We start from the raw sequence: 23565 nt of genomic DNA on the forward strand, positions 1-23565 counted from the left end.
CTTTGTGCTTTTGGCATCCTATCTAATAAATCAGTGCCTAGTCCAAGGTCACGAATATTTACACGTTTTTTTCTAAGAGTTAAATTTTAAGTCTAGTTGTTATTATTTGGGTCTTTGATCCATTTTGAGCTAATTTTTGTATAAGATGGGAGGTAAACGTCTAACTTCAATTTTTTGTATGCAGATATCCAGTTATCTCCTAATGAGATATTTGACATGATCTTTTTATACGAATTATTTTTTTTTAACAACTCAGAAAGTCTTATTACCTGACAATAAATGTAGTCTGATAGCAGAATCAAGAGATACTATGATGGTTTAAAGGCAAACTAACTGGGAGGGTGGGAAATGGAATCATTCTGTTTTTGGAAATAGTAAGTTTCCGATTTGAATAAAGTCTAAATATACAAATTAGGGCTCTAACCATACAAAGGATAATTGTCAAAGAAAGGTCAGTTCAGAACCTATTGTTTTTTGGTGGGAAACCCATAGTAATTTGTGTGTGTGTGATAACTGGATTTAACAGTATTGCATGTCCAATGAACAAGTTCTATCAGGGATCTCTATATTTTGGAATCCCAGTATTAATCTACTACAAGTAAATATTAGCCCACCCCTATCTCTAATGACACAGATGTTTCTTTCTAATGAATTGACCATTACATTTCCAAAGTTCTGAAATGGCCAACAGACCATAGAAAGACATTTCTTTAGGCTCCTGCTTGAAACCAACAGCTTCAGCAAACTGTTGGCCTTGATTCAGGGCCAAATTTGTACTAAGTCTTCAAAATTAGTACTTTATTTTACACTTAGAGCACATCTCAGTTTGGACTACCAGCATTAAATGCTACGTAGCCACATGTGGTTCATGGCTATTGTTGCACCAACATAACTTTATTATTTTTTTTAAAGATTTTATTTATTTATTCATGAGAGACACAGAGAGAGAGGCAGACACACAAGCAGAGGGAGAAGCAGTCTCCATGCAGGGAGCCCAATGTGGGACTTGATCCCGGAACTCTGGGATCACGTCCTGAGTTAAAGGCAGACGTTCAACCGCTGAGCCACTCAGATGTCCCATATCAGCATAACTTTAAATCAATTGGTTTCTGAAAAAAAATGTTTTGGAGTGGGGGTAAAAGTTTTACCTTGTTTTAGCTGCTTCCCTCCACTTCTCCCCAATTAATTCTCAGTTAACTCTCCTACTTTGTATCATTTTTAACAGCAAAAAGTTGGCAAAATACAGGTTACAAAATGGTAATGTGTTCATAAGCTTTTATAAATTGTTTTGCCAAGTATATATGTATAATGCTACTGCAGTATGCATATGACTGAAAGGGCTACCAGATGATAACAAGTGACAACCTCTGTCACTTACAATAAGTGTCACTTATCACTGTGTACAATTAACACTCTTTGCTGCAATGAGTCTCTTTAGTTTTTTTTTTTTTTAATTTTTTATTTATTTATGATAGACAGAGAGAGAGAGGCAGAGACATAGGCAGAGGGAGAAGCAGGCTCCATGCACCGGGAGCCCGATATGGGATTCGATCCCGGGTCTCCAGGATCACGCCCTGGGCCAAAGGCAGGCGCTAAACCGCTGCGCCACCCAGGGATCCCAATGAGTCTCTTTAGTTCTTAAGAACACTGAGTGGCCAGTGTCGAGAACAGAGGCTGAACTCGGGACCTGACAAGATGGCTGGGCTGCCCCGCAGGACTATCAAGGAAACCCAGCGTTTGCTGGCAGAACCAGTTCCTGGCATTAAAGCAGAACCAGATGAGAGCAACACCCGTTATTTTCATGTGGTCATTGCTGGCTCTGCAATGGATTCCCCCCCCTTTGAGGGAGGAACTTTTAAACTTGAACTATTCCTTTCAAAAGAATACCCGATGGCAGCCCCTAAAGTACGTTTCATGACCAAAATTTATCATCCTAATGTAGACAAGTTGGGAAGATTATGTTTAGATATTTTGAAAGATAAGTGGTCCCCAGCACTGCAGATCTGCACAGTTCTGCTATCGATCCAGGCTTTGTTAAGTGCTCCCAATCCAGATGATCTGTTAGCAAATGATGTAGCGGAGCAGCAGCAGACCAACGAAGCCCAAGCCATAGAAACAGCTAGAGCATGGACTAGGCTATATGCCATGAATAATATTTAAAATCAATCTGATCATCAAGTGTGATCACTTCTCCTGTTCTGCCAGGACTTCTTCTTTTGTTTGCATTTAACGGACACAGACTTAAGAAACATTACAGAATAAAAGCCCAGACATCTTCAGTCCTTTAGTGATTAAATGCACATCAGCAAATCTATGTCGTGTCCTGATTCACTGTTGTAAAGCATAAACAGAGGCTAGAAGTACCATCTGGATTGTTGTGAAACGTTTAAAAGCAGTGGCCCCTCTCTGCTTTTATTCATTTCCCCCATCATGGTTTAAGTATAAAGCACTGTGAATGAAGATAGTTGTCAGCGTTAGCTGCAGAGGTGTGGGTGTTTTTCTTTATTATTATTTTTGATGGGGAGAGGTAGTTTTATTTTAATTTTATGGGCTCCTTTCCCCCTTTGTATGGTGATCTAATTGCATTGGTTAAAAGCAGCTAACCAGTTCTTTAGAATATGCTCTCTAGCCAAGTCTAGACACTGTAGATGGACAAGCTTGATTGTTTGAACCAAAATGGAAACATTAAACAAACATCAGAGCCCTCACTAATAACATTGTGACTTTGCTGTCAAGTGTAGAATCCTTCCTTCAAGAAAAAGCTTGTGACCTTTTTGTATGGCTTGTCTGGAAACTTCTGTAAATCTTATGTTTTAGTAAAATATTTTTTGTTATTCTAAAAAAAAAAAAAAAAAAAAAAGAACATTGAGTAAAAATCATTACTGGTGTGGAAGACCCTGACTCTTCCACTTCAGAATCTTCCCCATTCTTTTAATCATAAGAGCAATTTTCTTAGCTACTAATCTATAGTTGCTATTACTTCCTGCCTGCACAATTATTCCAAGTCTTCAGAAAATGTCCTTTCATGATTTTTTGTTTGTATTTTTACAAAAATCTCTTTCCAGACAACTATCACTTGAGAATTTTACCATCATCCTTCCTTGACACATGGACAATCCAGTGGAGTTGGTCTTCAGCAGACAATGTTGCAATTTTGAGACTCATTCACAAGACCTAATTCTGATGATCATCCTATCTTACATTTAATATTAAGCAAGAAAAAAGCAGATGTGACAATAAGAGTATATATAAATTTCACAACACATCACAAATTGGGTATCTTTTCTACTCTGCATATGAGAATAAGGTATACTATTTGTCAAAATGAAACTAGACTTCTTGATTCAGTTTCTTAATTGCAATTATCACATAATTCATGATACTTACTATGCAGCCAAATTTCAGTAAATTATCAATAAACTGCTATATGGATTTTCCCAGATGTAAAATGATACACAATCTTAACACTGCTTCCATTAACTAACACAGAAAAAGTAACACCCTGAATGAAATCATTCTTCCAAATAAGTACTATTTGCTTAGACAGGTACCAGACACTCTATTTTGGAGAATTTACATTCTCAAATAAAAGAACATCAGATGTTCATTTTTCAACTGGAAAGTCACCTGTCTTCAAGCCTTAGACTTTCAGCAATAAAATGATCATCTAAAGGTCTATAATTCTATCAAACTGTCCTAACCTAAATATTTTCAGTAAGTTTAAGTGTCAAGTAAAAAGTACTACAGATTAAAAGGGAATGCAGATCAAGAGAAATGCAATGCATAATTTAAACAAACAAGCTGTAATTTTTTAGATAACTAAGGAAAACTGAATTATGTACTGCCTATTAGATAATAAGGAATTATTTGTAACTAAAAATGTTCCATGAACAATTGCTACTTCCTATACTCTCACCTCGACAAAAACTAAAGGAGGAAAAAACATGAATAACTTTTCAATGTAGGACCAATTATGGAGAAGAAAATCATTATGGTGGGTTTCAAATAGCAAGAACTATTAATAAAATGTAGAGTAAAAAGTTTTGACCTATAAAGTTAAAAAGCTCAAAAGCAACATTTCATTAACAGATTAAGCATCAACTAGTAATCACCAACAGTTACTCCTATCAAAAGAAATTATGACTAAAAAAAAAAAGAAATGATGACTGAACCAAATAACTGAACATGTGTATCTCATCCATTATACATTAGGTATCAGCATGATACGATAGATGCTATTCTGTGATAACCAGTGAATCATTAAGTGAGTTCTAACCCAATACTGCCCAGTTACAAAAATGATACTCATCATAAAAAAAACTAAAATAGCACTATGGCAATAAACTTGCAACAAAGATCTCTAAACCAAATGGCAAAATAAACAGTGAACTTAAATACTAAAAAAACTTATCTACCACTCTCTTGGAAAGATTTAGGTTGATGATGATTTTATTAGTCATTCTATTTCATAATTTTGTACCTCTTTTGGAGTTTTATGAGCTGCACAAAGAAAAATCCATTGTTCAGTTGCTGTCATCTGAGTGCATGTATCTGGATGGCATTCACTCTGTTAGAAAAGAGTTATATTTCTTAATATGGAAAACAATGAAGAAGTTTATCCTTTGGGTTACTACATTACCATGTAAAATTCTAAAATAATAAGAAATATTGGATAAGTCTTTGTAAACACCTTAAGTTACAAAAACAGAAAAAAATCACAACTTCCAATTATAGCTTTAACTTAAAGAAAATATTACCTGAAGTTTGACAGCAAGTCCATTTAGTTCAAGACAGAATTGCCTAAAAATGCAAATATATAAATGAAAAGTCTTATCCATGTTCCATATTATTTTTAGAATATTAATTATAAAAACAGAATCCCATTAGTATCATCCTTCCTCTCTCATCACAATTCTCAATATCATCTAAATTTACATGGCACATTTCTTACAAAGACATAGAGATTAGTAAGCAAAACCCAAAACTAACAACCCTAATAATGTTCAGTATCATTATTCAGTTCAGTGAATTGATCATACTTATACACTGGAAATTCACACAATTTTTCTGAGAAGTAACTGGAAATATTTACTAAGACCCTTAGGGAATGTATATTTTTTTACTAAGTCATTCTTCTAAGAATCTATTCTGATAAAATAATCAGAGTTCCATGCAGATATATGTACAAAGACATTCACAGAAAATACACATAAAAATTTTCTTGAGGGATGCCTGGGTGGCTCAGCGGTTGAGCGTCTGCCTTGGCCCCGGGCATGATCCCGGAGACCTGGGATCGAGTCCTGCATCGGGCTTCCTGCATGAAGCCTGCGTCTCCCTCTGCCTGTGTCTCTGTCTCTCTCTCTCATGAATAAATAAATAAAATCTTTAAAAAAAAAATTTTTTTTTTGAGACATGCCAAATAATCAGCAATTGCAGGTAGTAAAATGTTTGGTAAAAACATAAATAAAGGATATGTGTCTATATTCACAATAAGAGTCCAGTTATTGGAGCAGCCCAGGTGGCTCAGCGGTTTAGTGCCACCTTCAGCCCAGAGCGTGATCCTGGAGACCCGGGATCAAGTCCCACGTCAGGCTCCCTGCATGGAGCCTGCTTCTCCCTCTGCCTATGTCTCTGCCTCTCTCTGTCTCTATTTGTGTCTCTCATGAATAAATTTTAAAAATCTTAAAAAAAAAATATTCCAGTTATTCGGGCAGCCTGGGTGGCTCAGTGGTTTAGTGCCACCTTCAGCCCAGGGCGTGATCCTGGAGACCTGGGATCGAGTCCCATGTCAGGCTTCCCTGCATGGAGCCTGCTTCTCTCCCTGCCTGTGTCTCTGCCTCTCTCTCTCTCTGTCTCTCTCATGAATAAATAAATGAAATCTTTGAAAAAAAAAAAAAAAGATTCCAGTTATATAAAAAATTATGTGTGTATCTACATATATACACACAAACATACATATACACGTGTATATATAGAGAGAGGAAAAAAGACTAGGGGCACCTTTATTTCTGAATTACCACATTACCCTCTATTGCCACATATCTGTAGGCTGCATGTTATAAGTTTTGAGTTTTTTTTCCACTAAGTGGTAATAAAGACATGTCGTGAAAAGTAAGTGACTTACCTAGTTTAACTCACTTATAGCCCATAGCAAAATTAAGCTAACTGATTTGGCAGTGTTACGAGTACAGTTTGTGACAAATAGTGCAAATATAACAGCTTCAAGTTAATCTCAGTATAAGGCTAACAGATATAGTTGTGCAGCTAGAGAGGCTGGAGCTGAAATCCAGCCTACACCATCATCTCTAAATCATGCATCCTGGCATAGGACTGCACTCGCTCCAAAGAAGGCGGATCTTTTCCTAATTACAAAGATTCTATATGGGCTAGTGGGAGACTTGAAATAAGGCCCATTAACATCTTAATATTATCAACTATATTAAACAATGAGAGCAAGTATTAAGCCTCAAACCACGTATACCAAGTACATGTAAAAAAACAAAAAGCTACTTTTGAAACTCTTTTTGGTGAACTATAAAGATGTATACACTATGATAGAGACACAAAAGAATATATAGAAAAATGTGATGCATAAAACAAATACAAAACCAAAATAAAAGTGGCTATTATTCAGGGAAAAAAAAGTAAACAGGGATCCCTGGGTGGCGCAGCGGTTTGGCGCCTGCCTTTGGCCCAGGGCGCGATCCCGGAGACCCGGGATCGAATCCCACATCGGGTTCCCGGTGCATGGAGCCTGCTTCTCCCTCTGCCTGTGTCTCTGCCTCTCTCTCTCTCTCTCTGTGTGACTATCATAAATAAATAAAAATTAAGAAAAAAAATTAAAAAAAAAAAAAAAGTAAACAGCATGAGGACAGAGGAATAGGAAAAAAATTTTTTTAAGTTTTGTATATTGCATATTTTATAGTATAAGTTAAATAGGGAGGAAAAGAGTTTTTTTAGATCTGATATTAAGATCCTATGTAACAGGGACGCTTGGGTGGCTCAGCAGTTGAGCATCTGCCTTCAGTCTGGGGCCTGATCCTGGAGACCCAGGATCAAGACCCACGTTGGGCTTCCTGCATGGAGCCTGCTTCTCCCTCTGCTTGTGTCTCTGCCTCTCTCTCTGTCTCTCTCATGAATAAATAAAAATCTTAAAAAAAAAAAAAAAGATCCTATATAACTAAAATCAGCCCTTGGGGGTAACTATCTGGCTCAGTCTGTAAAGCATGTGACTCTCAATATCAGGGTCATGAGTTCAATTTCAATCCCCACATTGGGCATAGAGTTTTACAAAGAAAAAGAAAAAAATTTTGTGAACTCTCAAGTCAGCCCTTACTTGTTTGGAATTATGCTTTTAGTGGAAAAAAAAAATCCTCATTTATTATTATTTTTTTTTTTTAAGATTTTATTTATTTATTCATGAGAGGCACAGAGAGAGAGAGGCAGAGACACAGGCAGAGGGAGAAGCAGGCGCCATGCACGGAGCCCTATGCGGGACTCGATCCTGGGACTCCAGGATCATGCCCTGGGCCAAAGGCAGGCAGCTAAACCGCTGAGCCACCCAGGGATCCCCTCCTCATTTATTTTTATCATTAATCCCAACAGGTAAGTAAGAAGTCATTTTCAAAGCTGATGAGAGTAAGGCAGAGAATAAACACTAAAGTGCTATCTCTATTTTTAAAAATGAGAAAATATCTACATATTCATACTTTCAATTATCATGCATTGAGAAGTGGTTTTATTTTTTTTGAGAAGTGGTTTCAAAAAACTAAATCAGGGGCACCTGGGTGGCTCAGTGGTTGAGCATCTGCCTTTGGCTCAGGTCGTGATCCCGGGGTCCTCGGATGAAGTCCTGCATTGGGCTCCCCACAGGGAGTCTGCTTCCCCTCTGCCTATGTCTCTGCCTCTCTCTCTATGTCTCTCAAAATAAATAATTTTTTTTTTAAATAAATCAGGGGTGACTGGCTGGCTCAACTGTTAATATGGGAGTTGTGTATTTGAGCCCCAGGTTGGGTTACAGAGATTACTTAAAAATAAAATCTTAAAAAAACAAAAAACCAAAACAAAACCCCTAGATCAAGTTGTCAAGTGATTTGTCCAAGAAACTGGCAGAGTACAAAGAAGTCTCAGCATCCTGATATTGCTGAACTGTAATGTGTTATGACATTATGTCTTAGCAATGTCTAGCAGGAAATGTGGTCTAATTTATTTAGGGAAAGTCCTATTTCTACTCCACTTACTACTTAAAAATCAACTCAAAAATAACACACTGTGATAAATATGTATCTCATGCTACATTCTTTATATTTACCTATTAACTTATCTCCGCTCCCATTTATAGTGGGAAGTTTGTAAATTCAAAAAACAACTTAGTAACGTCAGGATTTAAGCTGTTTTTTTTTTTTTTTTTTTTTTACATATTTATTTTGATAGTAAGTGAGAGAGAGAGAGCATGCCAGTGAGTGGATGAACAAGAGGGAGGGGCAGAGGGAGAAGCCAGCTTCCTGCTAGCAGGGAGTCTGATGTGGGACTCAATCCCAGGACCCCCGGATCATCACCCCAGCCAAAGGCAGTCACTTAAACCACTGAGCCACCTGGGTACCCCAGGATCTAGCTGCTTTTAAAGTTAACTCTAGTCATTTACCAATCAATTCCCTCATTCAAAGAGCATCATGAAAAGTGCCCAAACTCCTTACTTGAGAATTACAATCTTTAAAGATTTAAGATTTGAGAGTGCTAGCGTGCACACATGCACACATACACTTACAAACCAGGGGGAGGGGCAGGACAGAGAGAACCTTCAGGGGACTACCCACTGAGCACAGAGCCTGGGGGAAGGGGTGCTTAATTTTATGACCCCAAGATCCTGACTTCAGCAAAAATCAAGAGTCAGATGCTTAACCTACTGAGCCACCCAGGCCCCCCAGAATTATAATTAATATTTACCACAGGGAAGCCTAGAGATTCACAGAGGCGTCATCAAATATGAAGCCTAGACTAGGACCTTCTTGTGATCCTCTACAGAGGAATAAAGTTTATTGAGGGGACAAACAGAAATAATTCATTTGTGGTTAAGAAAAACTACATACAGGTGCCTGGCTGGCTCAGTACATAGAGCGTATAAATCTTTTTTTTTTTTTAAGATTTTATTTATTTATTCATGAGAGACAGAGAGAGAGAGGCAGAGACACAGGCAGAGGGAGAAGCAAGCTCCATGTAGGTAGCCCGACATGGTACTCGATCCCGGGTCTCCAGGATCACGCCCTGGGCTGAAGGAAGCACTAAACCGCTGAGCCACCTGGGCTACCCGAGTGTACAAATCTTGATCCTGGGTTTTAAGTTCAAGGCCCACATTAGGTGTAGAGATGGGCTTCTCAGTCTGCCCTCCCTCCTACGCTCATCCATCCACTCACTCGAATGCTCTATCAAACTATCCTGTCATAACAGTTCAGCAATATCAGGATGCTAAGGCTTCTTTGTACTCTGCCAGTTTCTTGGACAAATCACTTGACAACTTGATCTAGGGGTTTTCATTTTGTTTTTTTAAGATTATATTTTTAAGAGAGAGAAAGGAAAGGAGGGAGGGAAGGAGAAAGCGGGAGGTGGAGGGGAGAAAAGGGAAAGGGAGAGAAAAAAACAAATGAATGAAAAGCTGTATAAATAGGTAATAATGCCTATATCCATAAATGAAGAAAATAATCAGTAAATAACAAAGTTAAGGGACGCCTGAGTGGCTCAGTGGTTGAGCATCTGTCTTGTCTTTGGCTTGGGGCATAATCCCGGGGTCCTGGGATTCAGTCTCACATCCAGCTCCCTGCAAGGAGCCTGCTTCTCCCTCGTGCCTGTGTCTCTGCCTCTCTCTGTGTGTCTCCCATGAATAGAGACAATCTTTAAAAAATATATAAATAAAACTTTATAACATGAAAACACAAAAGCTTTAAAATGTGATTTTTCAGTCTATGAATCATTACGTAATCACAATCATAAATATTAAAGGTTATTTTTACAAATGGAACTACTATAATTATTTTGATGTATCATGAAGATTTACCTTAAATGTTCGTATTTCCATACACCTTCATCTTGGCCTTCAGGTGGTTCAAGAATTTTGTCAATATTGGAACAATCTGCTCTTATATTTTGCTGAATATACTATAAACAAAAAAGTTCTCATAGTTAATTACACTTGAATACATGACTGCTGTTATGTTTCAACTTTTTTGGGTTATACACAAAATAGGAAACCAAGTACAAAATCATTGTCACTAATACAGAAGAAAGGAGGCAACCCTTACCTATGCTTTCTCCAATTCAACTTCTTTGGGATAAGATCTACCACATAAACGCAGATGTGGTACTTACCAGGCCTGGATGTGGGATCAAAACAGTAAACTGTAATTTTCATAAGAACATAAAATCTAGACAATATAAAAACAACCATGGTATATATAATATAGGATTCCATTAATATGAATTATCTAAAACAGGCAAATCTATAGAGACAAAAAAAATAGTAGTTGTTTAGGACTAGAGAAAGAAGAGGAGATAAAGGAGAAGAGAGGTAGCTAATTAATGTGAATGAGATATCCTTCGGGTGGGGAATAAAAAGATGTTTTAAAATTAGATTGTGGTCATGGTGTATAACCCTGTGAATATATTAAAAACCACATATGTATATTTTAAATGGTTGATTTATACAATATGTGGTGGCCAATAAAGTTTTTAAAAAATGACTAGCAGGAAAAACTAAGTTAAGAGAAAAAAGGCATGAACATTCACTTTTAATTTATGTAAAATAAAGTACGGGTGCCTGGGTGGCTCAGTCAGTAGGACGGTTGGGCATCTGCCTTCCACTTAGATCATGATCCCAGGGTTCTGGGATCAAGTCCTGCATTGGGCTCTCTGCTCAGGGGAGCCTGCTTCTCCCTATACACACTCTCTCTGTCAAATAAATAAAATCTTTAAAAAATAAAAACAAAATAAAACTTTAAATTTCAGATCTAATGTTTTATTCAATCTCTGATTTAAATACTCTGAAATTTGAATTGGCTAAATTACACTTAAATGCCTGATTACAGAAACCAAATAACTACAGGGCCTTGTTACACCTACCTATTATGTCCATTTTTCAGTCAACATTTCTTGACTATTACTCTCATGTCAAAAGCTTGCTCAAGGATCCCTGGGTGGCGCAGCGGTTTGGCGCCTGCCTTTGGCCCAGGGTGCGATCCTGGAGACCCGGGATCGAGTCCCACGTCGGGCTCCCGGTGCATGGAGCCTGCTTCTCCCTCTGCCTGTGTCTCTGCCTCTCTCTCTCTCTCTCTCTCTCTCTCTCTGTGTGACTATCATAAATAAATAAAATTAAAAAAAAAAAAAAGCTTGCTCAAAAGATTTCAATGACTCCCTATAGCCTATTTAAAAATCACTCTTCCTGATTTTCTAACCCCATCCTAAGTTCCAAAGTTCTGCATGAAACTGATTCTCTATCTCCTCAAGCAGATAGAACCAAATTCTTTACCTTTCCACTGGCCACCTCAAATTCCATACAATCCTTTCCAAGTTCCCTCTCCTCCAGCACACTCAAAATCTTTCCTTATTATTCTAGTACTCACAGAACTCCCTCTGATTTCCTACATTTATCTCTATATAGTCTCAATTAGCAATTTGTCTATGCACTCTTACTTTTCCTGCTCCCATTATACCTCCTATAGAACTCTTACAAGATTTTATTTATTTCTTCATGAGAGACACACACACAGAGAGAGAGAGAGAGAGAGAAAGAGAGAGGCAGAAACAGGCAGAAGGAGAAGTAGGCTCCACACAGGGAGCCCAATGTGGGACTCGACCCTGGGATTCTGGGATCAAGAAGACAGAATGCCGAAGACAGATACTCAACCGCTGAGCCACCCAGGCTTCCCTCCATCCCCCCCCCCCAAAAAAGAACCCTTACAAGCACTTATTTAATAAATACCACTTACTTATTTTCAAGTGTCTCCCTCAGATAAAAATGCGGAGACTTAGCTTTATTTTAAATTTTATTAGCATCTGGTACATGAGGTTTTAAACAAATTTTTACTGTCTTTTCCTAAACTATATTACTTGAAGTCAAGGATAAAAATATGTAATTACCTGAAGCCATGGATTAGGAATGAAAAAATTTACCAAAAATGGAGTATAGACCCTGATTCTTTAGTATTCTTTGGTGACCCCAAAAAGTTTATTAGTTAGGCACACAAAAATATATTCTCTGCAATATGATTTGTCCATAATCAATATTAATTTTTTAACCACATATTTAATAATTGGATTTACTTATAATTATATTTTTTAAGTAGATTTAAAAGCTGTCATCTTTAGGGAATCTGGAATTCTTTTATTAATGATGATTTACATAAAACATTTAAAAGAACAGAAAAAATCCTTAACTTTGAAAGAAAGCAAAAATGTCATTGTTTTCTGAAGTGAATCCTCCATACTTTTATGCAAATAGAGACAGCTATCCTTTAAAATGACCTAAGAGGAATCCCTGGGTGGCGCAGCGGTTTGGCGCCTGCCTTTGGCCCAGGGCACGATCCTGGAGACCCGGGATCGAATCCCACATCGGGCTCCAGGTGCATGGAGCCTGCTTCTCCCTCTGCCTATGTCTCTGCCTCTCTCTCTCTCTCTCTCTCTCTCTGTGACTATCATAAATAAATAAAAATTAAAAATAAATAAATAAATATTAAAATGACCTAAGAAAATTAACTGTCTTAACGTTCACAGAATTTAACTTTTACCTTAGGAAACTCTTTACGTTGTTTCTGAGTTAGTAATATCAGAAATTTCTGTTTATTCTGGAAAATTATTTTTATCACCCTCTAAAACATCTGAAAACGAAGGATTTACAAACTGTAACATGTTTCTCTATCCTGTCACATATCATGTGATGTAAATCTAAACTAGGATTAATTTTTTCATGTGCATCACAAGATAGACAAACAAAATAGGAAAAAAAGATTTAACTCTATCATGAAAAGCTGGAATATTTTTTAGTACCTTTTCAACATTATGTTGTTTAATAATTCAGCTAAACGGAAGAGCATTTACCATTACTACTTAAAACTTCTGCTTCTGAATTTTAATGCTAATAGTTTTTGAAACTGAGTAAACTCTACAGCTATTATTTTAAAAACTAACTTTGTGATTGTTAAGCAAATCTACAAAAAAATATGTTCTTTATGCCTATAAGAACTTTAAAATCCTTACTACAATTTCTTGAAAAGAATCTTTCTCAGTTAACTTCCAAAGGCTTAACCACTTCTATGTGATACTGTCCCCTTGATCAAGCTCACTAGCATTTCAGATGCTCTCAGTATATACTCACTTCCCAAGCCTTTCAAGTCTCTTCAGTACAGGAATATACTATACCAGATTTTAAACAAAGTCAAAAAGGGACGCCTGGCTGGCACAGCAGTTGAGCGTCTGCCTTCAGCTCAGGGCGTGATCCTGGGGTCCTGGGATCAAGTACCACATCGGGCTCCCTGTGTGGAACCTGCTTCTCTCTCTGCCTGATGTGAGTAGACTGTAGGAGTCCTTCACCACTGTATAACCAGCAACTGGCACACAGCAGGCACTCAAAACAGATAGAGTGTAGTGTCTCTGCCCCTCTGTCTGTCTTTCTTTGTGTCTCTGCCTCTTTTTGTGTCTCTCATGAATAAAATCTTTAAGTCAAAAAGAAAACGTGAAATTCTTCTTCCATTTGTTATGAAAAAGACAAATATATTTTTCTAGTCATTTTTTCCTGTGGGCTATTATTATTAATAATTACAATGATCTGTTATTGTATTTTACATAAAACTTTTTTCCCCCAAAGCAGTTTTTAGAAATCATTTGGGAAGAGTAAATTACCATGGAAAAGCATTTTATTGCTTCCATTTCTGTGTAAGATGGAGTAAACACATATCAACTTTCCTCTCCCACTGAACAATACCACAAAATCTGGACAGAACTCACAGTGCAGCAATTTGAGGCCTCTGAAAAGCAAGTACCAGAAAGAGGAGCGGAAAAAAACACCAGAATTCAAAGTATCACTGAACTGGCAGGGAGTTTGTTTTGTTTCTTCTCCCCTCTGGTATCCTCTAGCCTAAACTCAATGCAGGATAAAACCCAAAAATGAGCACTGCTGGTGCTGACAGATACAGGAAAAATTACATAGTTCTGTCTCAAGGAGTGGAAAACAGCACTCCTAAAACTGAAAAAGAGTGGAAGAAAGCTCCCGGGATTTGCCCTCTGCTTTTTCTCCATTTTCATAGTCTATATCTGAGACCATTCCAGTGGCAGTAAAAGCAGCTGGCAACAGAAAAATGCAAGAGACAAAATTATCAGGAAGAGAACTTTTCCATTCTATAGTGGTGGGATCAAACCTTATTTCTTTTACTCTCTTCACCTTCCCACAACTGTAGCACAATTCTACTAGGTGGTTTCTGGCTGGAGGACCAGAAAGGTGAGAGCCCCAGGGAATCAAAACGTATCAGATATTAGACAGAGTAAAGCTCAGAAAAGTGACCCCATAAAGGTGCTTATGAACTCCTGGGCTCAACCCTAATCTCTGCATGCCTACATGCATCAATCTGATCATAAATAGCATATGACAGACTGAGAACTGAGCTAATGATATACCTCCATCCAGGCTGACCATGAGTTGGTACACACAGAACATATTCAAGGAGTAGCACAAAAGCTTTGAAAACTGAGCCAACACTGGAACCTCAATCGGTTTGGAACTTGCAGCCTATATCTAACTAGGTCAAATGCCTGCTAAAACAAAAATATTGGGGCACTTGGGTGGCTGGCTCAGTGGCTCAGGGCATGATCCTGGGGTGCTAGGATCAAGTCCCATATTGGGCTCCCCACGGGGAGCCTGCTTCTCCTTCTCCCTCTGTTGCTCTTCTCCTGCCCCCACTTGTGCACTCTCTCTTAAATAAAATCTTAAAAAAAAAAAAAGACTATATTTGCAGATGACATAATCCTATATATATAAATATCAAAGAATCCACAGGAAAGCTAATGAAGCTAATAAAGAAACTTAGTAAAGTAGTAGGATACAAGATCAATATTAAAAAATCAGTTGTGGGATGCCTGGGTGGCTCAGCAGTTGAGCATCTGCCTTTGGCCAAGGGTGTGATCCTGGTATCTGGGATGGAGTCCCACATCAGGCTCCTTGCAGGGAGTCTGCTTCTCCTTCGGCCTTTATCTCTGCCTCTCTTTCTCTCTCTGTCTCTCATGAATAAATAAATCAAGTATTTTTAAAAGTAAATGAATAAAAAATTTAAAATCAGTTGTGTTTCTATACACCCTCAATGAATAAGCCAAAAAGGAAATTAAGAAAGCAATTCTAGGGATACCTGGGTGGCTCAGCGGTTAAGCATCTGCCTTTGACTCAGGGCGTGATCCCAGAGTCCTAGGATCAACTCCCACATCAGGCTCCCTGCATGAAGCCTCCTTCTCCCTCTGCCTGTGTCTCTGCCTCTGCCTCTGCATGTGTGTGTGTCTCTCATGAATAAATAAAATCTTAAAAGAAAAAAAAGAAAAGCAATTCTAGGAATGCCTGGGTGGCTCAGTCAGTTAAGCATTTGACTTTGGCTCAAGTGATGATCTCAGGGTCCTGGGAGCAAGCCCTACGACTAACTCCCCACTCAGAAGGGACTGCCTCTCCTTCTGCTCATGTTCTTTCTCTCAAAAAGAGAAAAAAAAAAAAAAAAAAGGATAAAATCTACAACAGTATTTGAAAAAATAGAATACCTAGGAATAAATTTAAGGAGGTTAAATACTGAAAACTACAAAATTCAAAGTGTTGGTAAAAGTAATTAGAAAAGACAAAAAAGACATCTTGTGTCACAGGCAGGGAGACAATATTAAGACGTCAATACCACTCAAAACCATCTATAGATTCTAGCACTCTCTATCAAAATTCCAACAGTCTTTTTGCATAAATGGAAAAGCCTATTCTCAAATTTATATGGAATTGTGGGGGTACCAAGTAGCCAAACTAATCTTGAAAATCATAAAATTCAAAGTTGAAGGACTCCTACTTCTCAATTTCAAAATTCACTACAAATCTCCAGTAATCAAAACAGTGCAGTATCAGTATAAGGACAGACATATAGACCAATGGGATTGAATGAGCACCTAGAGATAAACATATAGTCAAATAATTTTTTATCAGGGTGCCAAAATCATTCAATGGGATAGTCATTTTAACCATTTTTAAGTGTACAGTTTAGTGCCATTAATTACATTCATAATGTGCAACCAAAGAAAAGTCCTGGACCCAATGGCTCCACTGGTGAATTTTACCAAACATCTGAAGGACACCAATCCTCAAACTCTTGCAAAAACTCAAAGAAGAGGGCATACTTCCTAACTCATTCTATGATGCCAGCATTGCCTGATACCAAAGCCAAAGAAAGACACTTGAGGAAAACTAGAAACCAATACTCCTTACAAACATTGATACAAAAATCCTAGCAAGTTGAATTCATCAGCAAATTAAAAACATTATACACTACGATCAAGTGGGATTTTTTCCTTGAATGCAAAGATGGTTCAACATGGGAAAATTATCAATACATCACATTAACAAAATGAAAGGGGGAACCCACATGTTCATCTCAACTGGTGCATTTGACAAAATTCATCAGCTTTTTAGGATAAAAATAGTCAACAAACTAGAAATAGAAGGAAACCAGTAACATAATAACTCAACAAAGGTCATATAGGAAAAATCCCCAATGCATCTCATATTCAGTGTGAAAGACTGAAAGCTTTCCTCTCAGATCAAGAACAAGTTAAGATGCCTCTTCTTGCTACTTCTGTTCAAAGTAATACTGGAAGTTCTAGCCAAAGAATTAGGTAAGAAATAGAATAAAAGGCATTCAGATTAGAAATGAAAGAGTAAAATTAGCTGTTTGCAGAGGACATGCTCTCAATAATGTAGAAAACTCTCAAGAGTTCACAAAAAAACTGTTTGAACTAATAAATTCAACAAAGTACCAGCACACAACCTCTACTTTTTTTTTTTTTTTAAAGATTTTATTTATTTATTCATGAGAGACACACACACACAGAGAAGCAGAGACACAGGCAGAGGGAGACGCAGGCTCCATGCAGGGAGGCCGATGTGGGACTCCATCCAGGGACTCTGGGTCCGCGCCCTGAGCCAAAGTCAGCTGCTCAACCACTGAACCACCAGGCGTCCCCAACCTCTACGTTTAAAAGGAGTATCTGTACATTTTTCCCAATTTGCAGGCATAAAGCTCTAGGTTTATATTTTTGTATCCTCAATAAGGCCTATCTCATTGCCCAATAAATATCTCCTGATTGAACAATACATTCTTGAAAGGCAAAGAACAAACAGCCATTCATACATGTATGCTCTTCCATTTCCTGTGCTAAGTATCTAAATATTATACTGAGTCCATTCTAAAGGTATTTGTTAATATCATGAATTGTTTTTTATGTTCAAAGAATTCAACTGTATTTCTATTTCATTTCCCAGGGTCTCCAAACAACACAATAAATCCAAATAGCTCTCTACATCTATTATCTTAGCCATCAAGATAAAGCCAAAAAGCCACTCTTTCTTGCATATTTTTTCTTTAAATATGGTAATCAATGCCTAGTCCAACATACTAGTCTACCCTAATTTTAAGTCATCCTTTTAATCCCTCAAAACAACCTTTTTTATAAAGATTTTATTTTATTTTTAATTTTATTTATTCATGAGAGATACAGAGACACAGGCAGAGGGAGAAGCAGACTCCAGGCAGGATGCCTGATGTGGGACTCAATCCCAGGATTCCAGGATCATGCCCTGGACCAAAGGCAGGCACTAAACCACTGAACCACCAAGGATCCCAAAATTTTATTTATTTATTTTTGACAGAGAGAGAGAGAAAGAGAGAGAGAGAGGAGCGCGCACACACAAGCAGGTGGAGTAGGAGAGGGAGAAGCAGGCTCCCCACTGAGTAGGGAGCCTGATGCAGGGTTCAGTCCCAGGGCCCTGGGATCATGACCTGAGCCCAAGGCAGACATTTAATGGACTATCACCCATATGCCTCTTAAGGTAACTTTTTATAATTAGCTATAGAAACTATTTTTCCTCAGATTATAAATTTTATTCCTTTTGGAAGAACTGCTACATTTTTTAAAAAATCTAATTGAGTGGGGCTCCTGGGTGACTCAGCAAGTTAAGCATCTGCCTTCAGCTCCGGTCATGATCTGAGGGTCCTGGGACAGAGCCCCAAGGGGGGGGGGGGGGGGTTTCCTGCTCAACAGGGAGTCTGCTTCTCCTTTTCCCTCTGCCCCTCCACCCTGCTTGTGCTTGCTTGCCCTCCCTCTCTCTCTCAAATAGATAAAACCTTTTGAAAAAAATACCAAAACCCAATGAGTACATAATGTTTGATTCTCAAATAAGAATGCTCAAGAATCTCTTCAGGGGCTTTTCAAACCAAATGTGCTATTAGAAGCCCACCCTCTTGATAAACCATTGCCTTAGGAGCTACTTGACAGTGGCAACAACCTAAAGGGAGACATCTTAGCCCTCAAATATATTAGAGAGGCACAAATATTAAGAACTAATGGTAACTTTTAGTAAATTTAGATACATGTTCTCAAGTGTTCAGTCACCAACTAAGTACACTTTTTTCCTAATTATGTTATTCTAATTTAGCATTCAATTAACTTTGAATTAAATTCATTCTAAAATCAAATTTGGTACCCTATTTTGGTAAAGATATCAAAATGTACTTAAACTTCATTATAGTTTACTATACTATCTTAAAATGGAGGTTGATAAAAGCTTTAAACAGGCATTCTGTTATTTCCATGGATTCTGACTTGAGTTAAAGATACAGGAATATCTATGCCAGGCAGGTTAAATTCTTAGGTTATTGAGTTACAAAAGAAACTACTGGGGATCCCTGGGTGGCGCAGCGGTTTGGCGCCTGCCTTTGGCCCAGGGTGCGATCCTGGAGACCCGGGATCGAATCCCACGTCGGGCTCCCGGTGCATGGAGCCTGCTTCTCCCTCTGCCTGTGTCTCTGCCTCTCTCTTTCTCTGTGTGACTATCATAAATAAATAAAAAATTAAAAAAAAAAAAAAAAAAAGAAACTACTGTTATTACCTGCTGAACAGCCAGTGTACTGTCCATTTCATCAAAAGATTCATCAGGCCAATTATAGAAATCCTATAAAAAAAATTCATTGTTAAAGCACAAAGTCACAAAGAAGCAACATTATTGTGATTAACAACAATTCTTAATAAAGATCCAAAGTTACACTAGAGAAGAAAGCTCTTCATACTGTAAAGAACACAATTATCAGTGAATAAGGGAAACTTACTCAATGTTTTTAAATAAACACCAAGATTTTACTTAGGTGAACTACAAGTCACATTTTTTTCAACCCACAAATCCCTCAAACAGGGCTCCTATAAACTTTTCATGTATTACCTGAGGAGATAAATCTATCATTTTGTTGTGTTCATGGTTGTTAAATATCTCAAAAAGTTAAGCTAAAACAGAATCTCCAAGCACTGATTCAGTTTACCAAAAGAGAATAGTTTGTGGTGGTGGTGGTGGTGGAAAGGGGTAGTCATTGTTCCATAAGTATTATTTTAGACAGACATTATAAATTATTATTCCAAATTCCAAAAGATTTTTTAAATTTCTAAATCAAAATATGAGCTCCATCAAAAAGTAGTCATCCAGGGGCAGCCTTGGTGGTGCAGTAGTTTAGTGCCGCCTTCAGCCAGGGGCGTGATCCTGGAGACCCTGGATGAGTCCCACGTCAGGCTCTCTGCATGGTGCCTGCTTCTCCCTCTGCCTGTGTCTCTGCCTCTCTCTCTCTCTCTCTCTCTCTCTCTGTCTCTATGAATAAATAAATAAATAAGTAAATAAATAAATAAATAAATAATATTTTTTTTTTTTGAAAAAGTAGTCATCCAGCCTCGTTTTGAGGGCAATGGATACTTTTCTGGATCACCTTGCACTGCTTCTGAATTCCTCTATAGATAGTCCAGTTCACAGACATTCCCCTAAGTGATTACAAACCTTCCTGATTTTTTTCAGGGAAGTCTACCTATGTATCCTTAGCAGGCAGCACAATGCCTGACACAAAGTAGATGTTTGATAAATGTCTCTGAGGTGAAACTGGGGGGAAACAGTACTAGTGAAACAATGATCTATAACCTTGTACATTGCAATCAACATGGGGTAGTCTCCAAAACACCTTAAGCAAAAACTGGAGAAGACTGAAGAAGTCAGTGTATGATACCACATGAATAAAAGTTTAAGAAATCTAAGGCATACTTATAGATATAATGTATAGATAGTAAACGCATGGAGAAAAGTAATGATAATCACCATTATTGGTTGGGAGGAGTGAGAAGACAGAAGAATGTGATAAATCTATCTATATTAGTAATGTCTTAGTTACAAACGTAGGTGATGGGTATACCTTCTTAAGTGTCTTAAACTTTTCATATTTTTCTTTTTTATAGTTTCCCTGTATCAATGAAAATGAACTCTAATATTGTCAAGAAATAAAAACAACTTTCTGGAAATTGTTCCAGGATGTCTTTCGCTAGATATCATCCAAATATTATTGAAGACTAGTTTTTTAAATTCTTCCTATGTAATTTATACTGAAACTTGTTTCTATCAATATGCTTTGATTATTCTTCCCTTTAAAGAAATTAGTTTGTAAAATATTTCTATTTAAAAATATTAGAAAACACATATAGGAATATCCACAAAACTGGTAACTGGTAATCAAATGTTTTGTCTCATCATAATTGTCATATACTTAAAACACAAAACCACAAATCTGCTTAATGAACATTCTCATCTACCTCAGGTAATAAACACTCATTGAAAACCAACTATGTGCCTATATCCCAATCTATTAGAAAAAATAAGTAAGAAAATAAAGTAGGAAGATACTCCACTTTCTATTATAGTTCTAAATAAAGCATTTAGAATAGACCTGTTTCACTGAAGGAAAGTAGCGTGACAGACAAGGAATAATAAAGAATGCTGCTTAAGCAGGTTTTTTTTTTTTTAAATACTGACCTTTCCTGTGACATTTTATTTAACAACCTTGATATAGGACAATGTGGAAAAACGCAACGGTTTCTTAGATGTGACTTATAACATAGGAAACAGATGTGTTACAATAGTGACTTAAAATATTTTTTTCAAAATTAAGACCTGAATAAATAAAAATGGATGGTAATTCTCAGAATGTCAGGTATAAGTTAACCTCTGAATATAAAAACATAAAAGCGGATCACTTAAAAGAAAAAAATGTTTCCACGAAATAAGAAGTAAAGTTATCTAAGAAAAAGAGCTTCTACAAAGAAAGTCTGGAAAAGGTAAAAAGAAACCATAAATATATAAATTCCCAGCAACATGTTCACAAAATAGCCATAAGTAACTGATAAATGTGCCTCTATAATACATTTAAGCTAAGTTGTCTAAAATCCAGTACTAAAAAAACTTGTTAAATAGAAAAGGTGGGGGACACCTGGGTGGCTCAGCGGTTTAGCGCCTGCCTTGGGCCTAGGGCATGACCCCGGGGTCACCGGATCGAGTCCCGGGTGGGGCGCCCTGCGTGGAGCCTGCTCCTCCCTCTGCGCGTCTCGTATGAATAAATAAATAAAATCTTTATTAAAAAGAGAGAGAGAGAGAGAGAAAGCGAACTCAGAACCCAGAGACTATGTAACCTGAAGCAAATGCCGTCGATTCTCCGGGCTTCGGTCTCCGGCCCCGTAACACGGATCTAGGGAGGTGTCTGGACCCGAAGGACACTCTGAAAGAACTCCCTTCCCAAAATTCCATGCAGGACATTAAAATCTATTCTCCGGGATATGGTCAGAGCTCCATGGCTTTTTCCTGTCCCCCCCCTCCCCACACACACACACATCACTTTTTCTTTAAAATTACACTTCGGCCCATCTCTTCCGATTTTAGAGCATATATTCAACCGCAATCCACTTCAGCGGGTGCATTAACCGCATCAAACCCGAACGCCTGTTTCTTTTTTCTTTTTTTTTTTTTAGAATGTGAGGCATCCCGTCTTTTGAAAACCCCCAGCGTCAATCCCTAGGCGAACACCGACTCACCCCAGATACCGCCCTACTGAGAGTCGATAAAATCCTGGTCAGTTAATTCCGGGGCTGTGCCTCCCAGAACCACAAGGAACGACGTCTGACGAGAGCAACCGGGCGACGAAAACCCGCAGGGCAGGGAACGGCCGCCGCGAGGGGAGCGGAGGGGACGCTGCCGCCCCGGCCCCCGCCGCCCCGCAGGCGCGCCCCACACGCCGCAGGAGCCGGAAGCCGGAGGCGGTTGGCGGGCTCTGCGCCCCTCCCGCCGCGGCCGCCTCGACCCTCACGAGAGCCGCGGCTGTCTCCCGGCCCGCCGCGCCCCTCCGGCCACCGTCCGCCGCGGCGCCCACACGCCGTCGCTCTGACAGGCCCCCGCAGGCCCCTCAGCCCGGGCTCCGCAGGCCTCGGGGCCGCCGCCGCCGCCGCCGCCTCAGCCCGACGCAGCGGCGGCGGCTCCGGAAGAGCAGGCCGGGCACCGGTGCCCCTGCCGCCGGCTTCCCGAGCCGGCCCTCCCTTCTCCCAGCCGCGGCCAGCTTCGCCGCCGAGCGGCCCCCCGCAGGCAACACGCAGACACGGTACCTGCGCCTTGGTGCCCGGCCTGTTCCGCCTCAGCACTGCCGTCCCCTCCGCCATGACCATAGTGCCAGAGTCTGGGCGGCTCGAGTCGGTACCCGGATGTAGGGGAAGGCGGCCTGCGCAGGGCCGCGGGGGGAGGAGCGGCGCCCGCTGACGGATCAGCCGGAGCCCGCGCGGGGCAGGGCGGGAGCACCCGGAGGAGGCCCGGAAGGACGCGCCGGCGGAGGGAGGGGCGCGCGAGGAGGAACAGCGGCGACTGGCGGCCGCGACGTGCGCGGGGGGGGGGCCTCGCGGGGCGCGTGTCCTCGGGCTGAAGGGAGGGGCGCGGAGAGGACCGAGCCTGCGCGACGGTGACCCGGTCGGTAACCCGCTGGCGGGCAGGTGCCCGGAGGAGCGTCACCCTGTGTCCAAATCCGCAGAGACGGGCGACGTGGGAAACAGGCCGGCCGCCTGGGAACGCTCCACAGACCCCGCGTGAAACTGACCCAATCTCGGAAGAGACTGGGGCAGCCCGGGGGCGCTCAGCGGGTTAGCGCCGCCTTCCGCCCGGGGCGTGACCCCGGAGACCCGGGATCGAGGCCCACGTCCGGCTCCCTGCGTGGAGCCTGCTTCTCCCTCTGTCTCTGCCTCTCTCTCTCTCTCTGTCTCTCTCTAATAAATGAATGAATCTTTATAAAAGAAGACACACACACACACACAAAAAATTTTTTTAATAAAAAAATAAAGACACTGGGGCTTAGATTGCCCGATGCTTCCGCCAGCCACTGACTTCAAAGCCAAGGACGTTTTCAAGGACAAGCTTGTGTAGATAAAAAACCCCGAGGCGAACGCGGAGGGAGCGCG

At 39.6% G+C, this 23565-nt stretch overlaps 1 protein-coding gene, 1 non-coding gene and 1 pseudogene across 5 annotated transcripts in view; 1 reads left to right on the plus strand and 2 right to left on the minus strand.

Moving 5' to 3' along the window:
• The window catches only part of MOB4 (MOB family member 4, phocein), a 28356-nt gene extending 5030 nt beyond the window's left edge, over positions 1 to 23326 (minus strand). Inside the window, exons 1-5 of one of the 4 annotated variants that reach the window (XM_077885663.1) lie at positions 23208 to 23326; positions 19163 to 19225; positions 10052 to 10152; positions 4758 to 4800; positions 4481 to 4567 (exon numbers count right to left, since the gene is read on the minus strand). In XM_077885663.1, coding sequence (XP_077741789.1) covers positions 4481 to 4567; positions 4758 to 4800; positions 10052 to 10152; positions 19163 to 19189 — 258 coding nt within the window. In that variant the 5' untranslated portion in view covers positions 19190 to 19225; positions 23208 to 23326. Of the gene's footprint in view, positions 1 to 4480; positions 4568 to 4757; positions 4801 to 10051; positions 10153 to 19162; positions 19226 to 22161; positions 22343 to 22725; positions 22900 to 23207 lie in introns of those variants that run through there. The other 3 variants (XM_077885660.1, XM_077885662.1, XM_077885661.1) reach the window with 3 other exon arrangements.
• LOC144306308 (small nucleolar RNA SNORA2/SNORA34 family) lies at positions 633 to 769 on the minus strand. Its single transcript, XR_013373377.1, has one exon. It is a non-coding gene; the product is annotated as a small nucleolar RNA SNORA2/SNORA34 family (small nucleolar RNA).
• On the plus strand, positions 1480 to 4648 carry LOC144306223 (ubiquitin-conjugating enzyme E2 N pseudogene; annotated as a pseudogene).
• Positions 23327 to 23565: the final 239 nt, after the last annotated feature.

This window comes from Canis aureus, chromosome 36 (assembly GCF_053574225.1).
Source record: "Canis aureus isolate CA01 chromosome 36, VMU_Caureus_v.1.0, whole genome shotgun sequence".
Taxonomy (NCBI): Eukaryota; Metazoa; Chordata; class Mammalia; order Carnivora; family Canidae; genus Canis; species Canis aureus.